Source organism: Micromys minutus (assembly GCF_963924665.1).
Source record: "Micromys minutus genome assembly, chromosome: 19".
Classification (NCBI taxonomy): domain Eukaryota; kingdom Metazoa; phylum Chordata; class Mammalia; order Rodentia; family Muridae; genus Micromys; species Micromys minutus.
This window is the reverse complement of record NC_137954.1, coordinates 30,046,169-30,058,754: the sequence shown is the minus strand read 5'-3', so window position 1 is coordinate 30,058,754 and position 12,586 is coordinate 30,046,169. Positions and strand designations below refer to the sequence as shown.

The following is a 12,586-nucleotide window of genomic DNA, read 5'->3' as shown; positions in this document are numbered from 1 at the left end:
TCATACATGCACCAAATTCATTTTTACCATATTCCCTCCCCACTTATCCCCCTAATCCCTCTCTGTCACGTTCTGCACACTTTGTTCCCCTTTTGATGTATTTTGTCATGACCCACCAAGTCCAACTTTTGCTGCCCATATATTCATGAGTATGAGGCTACCCACTGGGGTTCAACTCCCTTATTTTAAAAATTACTTTCCTTTCCCAAGAAATCATTAACTGTCAGCCCTCCAGCTGGATACAGGTGCTCATGCAGCTTCATGCTAAAATGTTGACTGGCTTGCTCTTGCCCAGGTCTTATGCAGCCAACCATGACTGCTGGGATATGCTCATAAATGCTGAGATTTTACCATGTCCAGAAGACCCTATGTCAGTTTCCCTTGGTCACTAGGTTTTACGTTCTTTCTGCTTCTCCTCCGTAGGCTCTGAGCTTGACTGGATCGGCTATGACACAGATATTGTTCTAGGTTTGTCCAGTTTGTGCGTGGGCACTTTCCTGAACAAATACAGATATGGGGCTGAGAGAAATCCAAAACAGATAAGGTCCTCTAACCCACCTATCTTGTACATCTGAAATCCCCTACCTCATACCTCTTAACAGGGTCTTTGTCTAAAATGTTTTAAGCAAGGTTCTCAAGGACCAGACAAGGAACAAAAAGACCACAGCAACCCTAGTCAAGGAGCCTGAACTCCTGGGGTTGTGGTTCTTTTCCAACTAGCTCCCTGACTTTTCCTACTCCCCCTGTCTGCAGTGGACTATACCCCCTTTCCATCTCACTGGACAGAAGTCATGACCACACTTTCCTTCCTGCGTCATCTGTCTGTCTTGTTTTCAGTTACAAAGACAACCTCACCAGCCATTACTCCTGATACGCTGATAAATGTTTTGTGCCTCAATTCTCCCCCACTGGTGCAAAAAGATGAAGCTGGCTTGTCATTCTAACATACAGCTGCTTAATTCTCAAAATCCTGTCATCTTAGAATTAAAGGAGTCTTAGAATCTAGTTGAGACAGTGAAATCTCTATTACAAACCCATGGTAGGTAGGTGTTTGGAAAATATTTTATGTCTGTAAGGAAATCAGGGCTTAGGGAGAAGATAAAGTCAGTAGAATTGTATGGGGACTTAGATTTTGGTCTTTAGTATACATGTATAACCCTAGGCCTGAGAACACAAACTTGTAATCCTAAAACTGTGGACAGTGCCAAGCAGGCAGAAACCAGAGGGCCCTTGAAGCTCACTTCCCACTCAGATTGCCTAATTTGTAAGTTCCAGGCTCAAAAGATAAGTCAGAAAGTGACCACACTCAAATCCTTCTCTGGCCTCCACACACAAGCACAAAGGGACACATATGCATACAACACACATAATTCACTAGCTTTATTTGCAACATATCCTAAGTAATCTTTTATTAACATTCTGTGAAACCCAAGAGTAATGAAAAAGAATAGGTTTGGGAGAGAGCCACAAAGCCAGGACCAGGGCTGGGCCAACAGTGGTGGGAATATTAAAGGAGCAGGGAAAAAGAAAAAACAATAGTTCAGTGACTAAAGCAAAGTGATTAAAAAGAAGCTGAAATCAAATGAACACATCCTTGGGGACTGAGGACCATCAATGACAGGCAAGGTGACAAGTTAACTTGTGTCTTATTGAGAGCCACACATTTGCTCTGACTCAGTGATGACTGTGTGGGGGTTTCCTGAGGGTGGGGGGAAAGAGAATAACTGTTGAACTGGATGAGTCTGCAGGGCATTCCATGATACTGGAGGATGTCTGAGGATTATAAAGATCTCTTACCTACTTTGAAGTGGCCAATATGGTCACCTTCACAGCCAACTGTGATTTTGAGACCATTTTGCCAGCACAGCTGACTTTTAATGACAATTTTTATAACTGTCTTTTCTCTTCATTTCAGGCTTGTAAATTCTACAGTTCCCAGTGGTACGTGGTAAACTACAAATATGAACAATATTCTGGAGACATTCGACAGTTACCCCGGTAAGAATATATCATCTACTTATTACAAAGACTATGCTTTAACACACATATGTAAAAATCAGCCCTTTGCAAACTCAAACATTGTTTAGGAATACATGTGTTTATTTCGTTTCAAGGTACATCTTGCAAATTGTATAAACCAAGATGCAGAACATTTTGATCAGCATCACAGAGTTATGTGTTAATAGTCTGAGTTTGGCATGAGACACAGTCTTCTCTACTTTGATGCATCACTGCAGATTAAACATTTGCTAATTGTTGCATCATCCACTAATGGGCTGTCCTTTCACCCTTGGCACTGGGAAAGATCAGCATGCGTCACAGGATTTCTGACCAAGTCCTGTACAGTATTTCTATCTTCTTTATATTGCTTTATGTACTTTCGCTGTGGGATGTCAAAGGCATGCAAATGAATTCCACATAAGGGCATACATCTAAAAAGAGCAAAACAGAAACTAAATGCCTAACTTCCATCATGACTCTTGGGACCATAAAGCCTTTAGGAAGGCCATGTTGTTCTGCTTCTCAAGAGTCACCCCACATGGAGTCACTGGATGACCTGAACTACAGGAAGTATCATTTGCTGTTTCCCCTACTAAAATAAAAACCAGCAAAGGCTGGGGAATTTCCTGCTGAATACCAGATTCCTGGCACATAATACTATGGAGTTATTTATTTTAATGCACAACATTCCCCAATTGTGATAAGAGTTTCGTAAAATTTAAACAAAATCAATACACACACACACACACACACACACACACACACACACACACACCAATTCATTTTGATATACCTTGCCTAGGTCAAAGGCTGGGTACTTCTAATCCTTCCTGCAGCTAGCAAACACTCCCCCTTCCCCCAAATTCCAGATTAACATTCTTAAAATCTGTATTTCATTTCTGCTACCCCAGACCCAATCTGGGAAGTGGCCACTAGAGTCACTGCAGACGCTTATGTAAGCAGTTTTAGGGAATAAAATTCACATTATAACACAAACGGCATTAGGCCAAACCCATTTCACCTCCCACCTTGTTGGTTCATCAACAACCATGATACAAATACTTCAGGGGAAAAAAAATGAGAACCAAAAGTTCAGTATCTACTTTCACTGTCCTCAAGTAATGCACACTGGGTCAAGTTTATCTGTTGTTTGTTTTCCATGGTACAAAATTCAGCTCTGCCTTGCAATAATTTCTGTCCCCAGAAAAAAATCTTTCCAAAAAGATACTTTTATATGTTCTTTCACTTACTGAAGATACACTCTGAAAAGGAGACTTGTTGAATGGCTCTCAGACTGTGACATTTGAACTGTATCTCAAGGGACAGTAGTTACCAGTGCTGGCATCTCAGGAAAAGGGCTTCCCACAGGCCTGAGGCAGAAGCTGGTATCATCACTTGAGTAGACTGAGAAGCTTGGAGGGTGGGTGGTGGGAGGGAAACATAGCAACAAGATCCAAAGACCCTATGAACCATGGAAGATAGCGTAGATTTTCCTCTCCCTGTGATAGACGTCTTGAGGAATGTCCACCAGCGTGTAACATCTTTTACAAATCACTTGGATTATACGTTTATAACATCTTTTACAAATCACTGAGAAGTGACATGGAAGAGACAGGAGAGGGGGAAGCATTCTTCAGAAGTTGTCTCACTGTGAAGAACAAGACAAAACAGGAAGTCTCTTTTTTTTCCCCCAAAGAAAACTCTGTACCTTAACTCCCACAGATTCCTAAACATTTTGTAAAACTCAGAAGTCCTTAATGTCCATCTTTTGTAACTTCTTGTTGGGAAAGTCCTGTCACGGCCTGGCATGCCTTAGCTAATGGTGACATTCAAGATGTCTGAGTGGTAGTCAGACTGAAAATCAAATTGCTTTCTCACATCTGCACTCCCTCTCTTTCTGAGAATCAGTCATGACTTGGATGTTGTATCCATGCTTGAAAGACGATGGATTATAAGATTGCACTCAGGCAGCTACATTCAACTCCTATTAATTTTGCATGTGTCTGTTTGGTTGGTGCTCATGCATGCTTGTGTGCATTTAAGTACATTCAGGTACACACAGGGACCTAAAGTTGGTGTGGAGAGCTGTGTTTGTCTATTCTCTATATTCATAGCAGCAAGGTCTCTCGGTTGATCTGGAGCTTGCCAGTATGGCTAACCTTGCTGCCAATCTTGCTCTCAGGCTTTATCCCCTGTGTGTGTCTTTAACTCTGAAGTTTCTGGGAGGTTGCCATGCATTTACAAGGGCTCTGGGAACTGAAACCTCAATCCTTGTGCTTCTGTAGCAACAAAGGCTTTGCCCAATGAAGGCTCTCCCCTAACCCTGGCACTTTCACTTCCACATACTAACTTATTATAGTCATGATGTCCTGAGAGACACAAACACAATATTTCATGGTCACAGAGTTCTCCCTCCATTAAAAAGATACAGAAAGCATGTCCACTAAGGAGAGATTCTGGGAATGATTACCAAGTTAAGAAGTTTTAGCTTATTTTTTCTTATATCCACATATAACACATTCTATCACGTAAAGAGCAGAATTCCCTAGTATATTTTACCCAAGAATAATTGATACTTTGCATAGTAGAATGATTTTTTAATGATTTTACAAAGCTAAGACATGCCCCCTAAAGACTATCCATATTTAGGTCAGTGGTGGAACCAAATGAACTTTAGGCCTTATGAGATTATTAAAAGTAAATCATGTTCATGCCTCCTGGATTAGAAGAACTCTCCCATGTCTGCTACCAATTTAAATGGATCACTTCTTTTTCCAAGTTGCTAAGGCTACAAAATAAAAATTTTAAAGATGAAATTATGGAAAAGCAAAAAAAAAAAAATGGGGAAACATACTATTTGAATGTATAAGTATGTGAAGCTAATTTTAACTCTTAAGAATCCTACATCTTTTCAGTGTGCATTCAAAAATGCAAGCTAGAAAGAAACATTTCCACTGGGACATAAAGTATAAGGTTTCACACAGTCAACATTAGTCTTGGAGTTCCTGGGATATTCAAATGGCATAAAACTTACGGTGCTGCTTATTTCATTGGTGTGTGGGTAAAATACAGAGATACACAGTGTAGAAAACAAAACATCAACAGTAAACAGCTGTGCTGCAGTTGACCTGAGGAAAAAGCATATTTCCAAATGTTGTATTTTTTGGCTAAAAATCAAGTATCACCAGCTGAACTGGGCTAGCAGAGAACAGAAGAAAAATTATTTTAAGAAGGAATCTAAGCATGGTGCTATGTAGCAAACACTGGAAACACGGAAAGAAGCAGGAGCTTCTAGTCAGGAACACAAAATCATTTTCATCTACATAGTGTACTCAAGGCTAGCCTTGGCTATCTGTAACCCTGTCGCAAATATAACAGAAAAAAAAAAAAACATTAAATAGATAAACAGATATTTGTTCAGTGTTAGAACATGCCAGGTGTGATACATGACATTTCCTCATGTTAACACCCGTAACCATATATAATAGAAATGGCTGTTGCATTTTATGTGGGAAACATATGCACTAAGGTCATAGATAATAACTAAAGAGGCCTCAGGTGTTGTCACAATCCTTCTTGGGGAAATAGTAGGAAATTTGGTGAAAAAGTAAAAACTGAGATTCTCTGTAAATTATTATTCATATTAGATTCAAACTCAAAATATGAAGTCCCAGGTCAGTCTTTTATCTTCAGATTTCAAAGGTTATTAAAGAACACCCAATGTTCCTTCAAGTTGAAATATGAAGGCAATAGACAGAGATACAACCTTAATGCTGTCTTTAAATGTGAGAATAAACATTGTTTAATTATCATGCAGAGTTCAGGAAAGGACAGCAGGGTCAGGCTGTTGATCTTTTAAGGTAGGATGAGGGATGTGTTGCCCTGGAAACCAATGGAAGAAAGAGTCTTCAGATGCTTGGAGTCTCAGATATGGTTTAAACACTGCCTGCCTCCTGTACCCAGAAGCTTTTCCTGCACTGCTAACTTCCCTTTATTTGTGTCTCTATTGTAGTAGCCTTTCATTCCCTGGTGCTCCAAACTTGGTCTCTCCCCAGGACCTTAATCATCTTTCTCTCTGCCAGAACAATGTTTGCCTGGCTTCTCTCCAGGCCTGCTATTCCTCACTGTCATCCTAAGCCATGCATCCAAGAGGTGGCCAACCTTGATCACTCTGTCTGGCACAACTACTTAGTCATTCTTTCTCTTTAGTTTTTCTTTTCCAAATTATTTGTATTGAGTCTTTGGGAGTTTTATACAAAATATTTTGATAATATTTGGACTCACCTCTAAATCCTGCTGAATTCACCCCCCATCTCTCTACCCACCCAACTTGTCCATTTTTGTTCAAACCCAATGAGTCCAATCTGTATTGTCTAAATACTCTTGGATGTGGTCCCATCCACTGGAGTATGGCCAACCAACCAGGATCACACCTAAATAAATAATACCTGAGTCTCCTTTTCCCAGAAGTCATCAGGGTTTTTTTTAAAGATTTATTTATTGGTTTGTTCATTACATATAAATACACTGTAGCTGTCTTCAGACACACCAGAAGAGGGCATCAGATCTCATTACAGATGGTTGTGAGCCACCATATGGTTTCTGGGATTTGAACTCAGAACCTTTGGAAGAGCAGTCAGTGCTCTAACCACTGAGACATCTCTCCAACCAGCCATCAGTTTTTAATAGCTGTGTAGAGAGTAAGACTTTATGCTTCCTTCTCAAGTCCATGCTCTGGTTTTGTTTGGCATGAGTTTAACCAGGTCTTGTGTATGTTGTCATGACTGCTGTGAGTTCATATGTGCTCTGTTATGTCTTGAAAATACTACTTTGTGCCAGTCATCTACCACCTCTGTCTCTTAAAACCTTCATTATTTCTCCAATGATCTCTGAGCCTTGGCAGGAGGCAGGTATGATGTAGATGTCTCATTAAGAGATGACTATTTCATAGCCTCTTATTCCCTGAATATTGGCTGTTTGTGTTTCTCTATGTTAACTGGAATCTATTGCACGGAGGAGCTTCCTGATGTCTACTGAGAAATACTCTAATCTATAGGTGTAGTGATAAGTCATTAGGAATTGGATTAATATTCTATCCATTTAGCAGCATGATAATAGTAGTTACCACCTAAGGTCTATGACCTATGTAGCCACAAGTTATTGTACTGAATAAAGTGTCCAATATGTGTTTCATCTTTAGCCTTAAATTCCATCAAAAAGGGTGTTTGGTTACTCCCTAACAGTCATGCCACTGTTGCATAGTGGGCATTTCTGTAAGACTGATCCAGACTGTTTCCACTGTTCTTGGTACCACTCAGAATTTTGTGGCAAAGTCCTATTGCCAAAGATACCACATTTAGAATCATAAAATATGAAGAAACAAATTAGTCCTGATATGAAAGCTTCACCCCTGTTGGCTAGCACTCATAGTGCTGAACAGTACTATGCATGCTACTAGGAAAGAAAACTAGTCATCAATATTACCCAACTAGGAATCCTGTGACTTAGAAAATGGCTGGCCTGGTAAAATATGCCCACTGGGTATGTTCCTATCACATGCAGAGTGATGTTCTGAAATACAGAGGTATTGAGGAATAATCAAATCTAGCTGAAGAAGAAATGAATCATTTCACATCATCATTTTTGTGGTGATAGCTCTTAAGATCACTCCCTCTCTAGTTTACAAAAATATATGTGTGATGACTTAACATGGAATTTCCCTCCACTCTCTCTTTACTGTCATACCCAATCAATTAAAAATCCCATAATACACATGTTTCAGATAAAACATTTCAAACAATTGCTCTGCAACTTTCCCTTTGAACTTGCCACTATAACTCAGATGACATGTCATGGGAAGGAGAGGGGAAATATATTTGAAGGCTTTATCTTGTCAATTAAATAAAACTGTGAAAGGACCAGTTCCTTGTATGGGTGGTATAATATGATATTACAGAAAAATGAAATGTGGTAGGAAGTATTTCCCAGTGGTCTGAAGGTTATGTGAAGACTGATAACTATACCTTCCCACAAAGGTGACCATGACCAAAAGGACCAGAACAAGTTAATATCATTGTGACAATTTGCACAGATGAGTTAGAATGTATCTAAGGCTCTGCAAAGAAGAAATTGAAACATTCTGTATCCTTAGTGTTTTTACTGATGATTTGAAGTAATCTTTCCTGATAAAGTCATTTCAAAGAGGCATCCTCCAATCCCATCTCTTTGGTGTGTTTACATAAGTGGGCTCTTCATTTTTATCTCTGTGAAATAGCAGAATCAGACCAGACTGGAGCCCCACATATCTGCTGTTAGGCAAAGAGCAATAATAAATGTTTAAGTTTAAATACTAAGCTTTTATCTGCATTTTTAAATCTCTTCCAACTTGTCAATTAATAAGCTGTGAATGGAGAATATCATATGACATGTTATTGGAGGGTTATATGAATTAATTTGAGTATATAAATATTTAAGTTATATGTATCTATTAACAGATATATTTTAAATACTTACCAGACTACAAAAAGAGGAAACCTCCATGGGGAGTGGCAGCAGTTGTATTCTTCTCTGTATGAGCAATGTAGACTTCACAGCGTCGGCGCTGAGTGCATTCTTCTATAGTTTCAGACCTATCTTCTGAGACAGGCTTGACCATTGAACCTTTTAGCTACAGTTACCAGTGGCAGCTTCTAAGAATAACCTTCCTATCTCTCACCTAGTATCTCTACCAGTACTGGGCTAACAGTCATACACAAGCACAACTGGCTTTTACATGGGTGCAGGAGTTTGGAATCCAGATCCTCACACTTGTGCAGCAAGCACTTTACACACTGGACCATCCCCTAGTTATTTGGATAATCTCCAAGTAACACTTACTATAGCTCTTCTTCCCATGTTTACTGCTGAGAAAGACTCTAACCATATATAAGTACTGATCAGCATGTTTTGAGATTTTAGGAGGACCACAGATAAAACAGTAGAGAAGGAAATTGGCAAGCTTGGTCCATAGCCCTCTGCCTTAAGTCCTGTGTTTATCACAGCAGCTTACAGGATCCAATGATGAAAATGGGGAATGGCAGAAAGAAGCAGGTAACAGTGATGAATGTAAACATCTTCTAATTTTTGAGAATCTGTTAAGACATGGATAGTGATTAACAGTAAACAGGATTGTCTTCTGTACTACAACTTCTGGTGGTGCACAGGGCACATGGAAGTAGGCACTGTGCTGTCCTTCAGAGGGAAAATACAAGAATACTTTATATTCGTTAGGTAATGTCCTGTGAGAATGCACAGGAGGAACTTAAGTGTAAGGAGCCTTTAGAGCTCTCCCTTTATCTTCAGTACATCATTAGCTCAGGAAGGGATCTGTGATGGGATTAATAAATTCACCTCTGGTTTTCTTTGCTCGTAGTCTGATTCAGACTCTACATCTTAAAACATTAGATGGGATGTCTACGTGTGAGATCTTATGCCTTAAAAGGTGGCAAAGGGCTGACTATCAAAACTTAAACTTTGAGAGGAGTGTCTGGGTTCTTCCAACATTCATTATGAGACAGACTTGAGCTAAGGAAACTTACTTAAGACTTATTTTATTCTGCTCATATGAAGCCATGTGTGTCTGCTTGCTCCTCCAGGATGTCCAATCATGCCTCAAATGAGTCTGAAATGTCTGTGATGCCAAAGGGTGCACACAGCATGTGTAGCTGCCATTACTCCATTTGAATGGGCTTCTGGGGTCTACCACAAGGGCATGATACAACCTGAGAGCCAAAAGATAGGCTGCCCCTGGGGAATCAAGTCTTTTCATGTCTAAGGCTGCTTGTGCAACCATCCAGTGATATTGACTGTGTCACATGCCTGTGACCCAGAAACACTCACAAAAGTATCATTGCTTAATATCCTGCTTCAAAATGCAGAAGAGGGAACAAAACACTGAGACTTAGGTCCATCCTCTTTGCTCTCATTCAATACAAAAGAATATGTACAACTCTACATCAATCTATAACTCCTTAACTTAAAATATGCACTTGGTAGAGATAAGATGCAATGTCTTAAAGGGAAAGTTAACACTTCCCAGAGAAAAACAAGCCCTGGGTTTTCAGGTTGCAAAGCTTACAACAAACTAAAACAATGTTAATGGAGTCATTGTGATCTTGGGAACAGCAGAAAAACAAAAGCAAGATTATCAAGCAGCAAACTAGACTTGTTTTTCTCTCTCTCTTCTTTTTCAAATATCAGAGCAGAACACAAGCCAGAGAAACTTCCCTCACATTCCTTTGAGGTTGACCATGAAGACGCTGATAAGGATGAAGTAAGTGATTATTGCAAGGGACAGGCTTTAAAACTTGAGGGTGATTAGTTTCTGTCTGCACTGGCTTCTTTGCATTCTTTCTGGTGAGCAGCAGGAGCTAGTTGTATTGGGGCTTTTAGTCAAAATGAATCATGTTTGTTTTGACACTGAACATGATTATTATGCATGAGTCAAAGAGGAAAAAAGTCTCGTTTTAAGTGCAGTGTCTAAGATCTGGGCGTCACAAGGCTTGGCTGCCATGCTAATGATGGCTTTTGTTTCAGGATACCACATCCCACTCATCATCCAAGGGCGGTGGAGGAGCTGGAGGTACCGGTGTGTTCAAGTCTGGCTGGCTTTACAAGGGGAATTTCAACAGCACCGTGAACAATACTGTCACTGTTCGGGTAAGGACACCTCAAAACTAATCCCAGATCTGTCACCTTTGTGCACATCCCCTCTCAAGGCACAGGATGGAGAGAAGCCATTACATGAAGTTTATGTTTCCTATAATAGTTTATTTATACAGAAGTCAGAGCCTCTACTCTAAGTACAATGCCCTGCTGATGAAATTTATTTGAAGCCTTGTCATTTTTCATGAGTAGCAAGCAGTGTAATAGAATTCAAACTCTCTACATTTATCTTCTTTTTAGTCATTCAAAAAGCGATACTTCCAGCTGACTCAGTTGCCTGATAACTCCTACATTATGAACTTCTACAAAGATGAGAAGATATCCAAAGAGCCCAAGGGCTGTATCTTTTTGGATTCCTGCACAGGTGTGGTACAGGTGAGTGAGAATGATCTTCCCCATAGGGCTTCATTTTTGTTGCATGATGTAAGTAGCAAACACTTAGAATATATCTGTATACATCAAGAGCTAGTCTAGACTCTGGAAACTTGCTGAAAAACACACAATCTAGATCCAGACTTCCACAAAACTTCCTTTTAATAGAGGAGAGAGAGAGAGAGAGAGAGAGAGAGAGAGAGAGAGAGAGAGAGAGAAATAAGCAAAGAAACAAGAGAACAGTGGAATCAACTGGGTTTGTTACTGTTTTTATTTATGTCGTTATTGAAAAAAAAAAAAGGTAAGTAGAAGTATGAACCAAACATGTGTTGTGATATTGGAAAGGAATATTGGTATTCCAAAAGAGGCATTTTTGAGAGGATGCAAAAATAATTAAAACAAAAAGAAGCTCACAGATCTATGGAAGAGGATGTATGGGGTGGTAAGTACTGAGTCCTGAGGTATAAGCAAGACCGAGCCATTTCTTCAAGCACAAGAATCAAATGACCCGAATCCCACCTACAGCCTAAAAGCCACTGAACTAATAAAATTGGTGAGGGAGACATGTCAGTCACAAAGATTGATGTATATACTTTATAAACCATCTTCTCTTTATTACCAGGTAATAAATCCTGTGTGTGTGTGTCTGTGTGTGTGTGTGTATGTGTGTGTGTGTGCACATCATCTGTCTTTGAAGGGTAGATTTTTTTTAAAGTCACAGATTCCTTTGATTGCCAAGAGTTTAAAGAGACTCTTCTAGAAGCTCTTGATCTTCAAATTATTGTCCTTAGTATTTCACATGACAAGCAGGAGAATATTTTTATAGTTATCTCCCAGTTCATGGACATTAAATGCCCTTTCTTTTAAAAAAAAAACAAAAAAAAAAAAACAAAAAAACCTCATAAAAGTCTTTGTTTTTTTTTTTCTTAAAAGTTGAAGCAATTAAATATTGTGGCAATCACTCCTCAAATTTTACAGTACAACTCTGGACTGTAGAGATATATTTTTGTATTAAGTATACCCCGGACACTCACAGAACCTGTAATGTCATAGCTGAGTTTCACCCTGAACTATTACCGAGGGTTCTAAGATCTATAGATGCAAAACTGTGTTGTCTGCAGCCTCTCAGGCCTACACTATTTCTGGACACTTCATCTGTCAAAGTCTGGAGCTCCTCCAGGAAGTAATGAGGCTGAACTTTAAGAATTAATTAAGTGTTGCTCAGTACCCTGCTAGCAGGGAAAGCTGATTGCATTTTAATGAAGAAGCCAAGCTTTCCTTATGGAGATTGCTGTGAGGATCCTAATGGAGAAAGAACATGGTTCCTATTGTTGGAGACTCAAAGGAGACTCTTTGGCCTTAAAATCTGTAGCATATCTTTAACAATAGTTTGGAGATCATTGATTACAATTTATAATTACACTGAGCTGAAACTGTAAACTTTTTCCTTCTCTCTGATAAGTGGGTTATTATTTCTAAAAAGTTTCATCACAGTCTTTTTTTATATATT

General features: G+C 39.4%; 1 protein-coding gene across 5 annotated transcripts in view; it reads left to right on the top strand.

The window, feature by feature from the left end:
* Positions 1–12,586, top strand: part of DOCK10 (dedicator of cytokinesis 10) — a gene marked incomplete at both ends in the record, with an annotated part of 250,532 nt that overhangs the window by 128,046 nt on the left and 109,900 nt on the right. For all 5 annotated transcript variants that reach the window (XM_080932737.1, XM_080932735.1, XM_080932736.1 and 2 more), the window contains 4 exons: positions 1,916–1,998; positions 10,240–10,312; positions 10,576–10,698; positions 10,945–11,079. In XM_080932737.1, the coding sequence (XP_080788863.1) occupies positions 1,916–1,998; positions 10,240–10,312; positions 10,576–10,698; positions 10,945–11,079 (414 nt within the window). The remainder of the gene's footprint in view (positions 1–1,915; positions 1,999–10,239; positions 10,313–10,575; positions 10,699–10,944; positions 11,080–12,586) is intronic.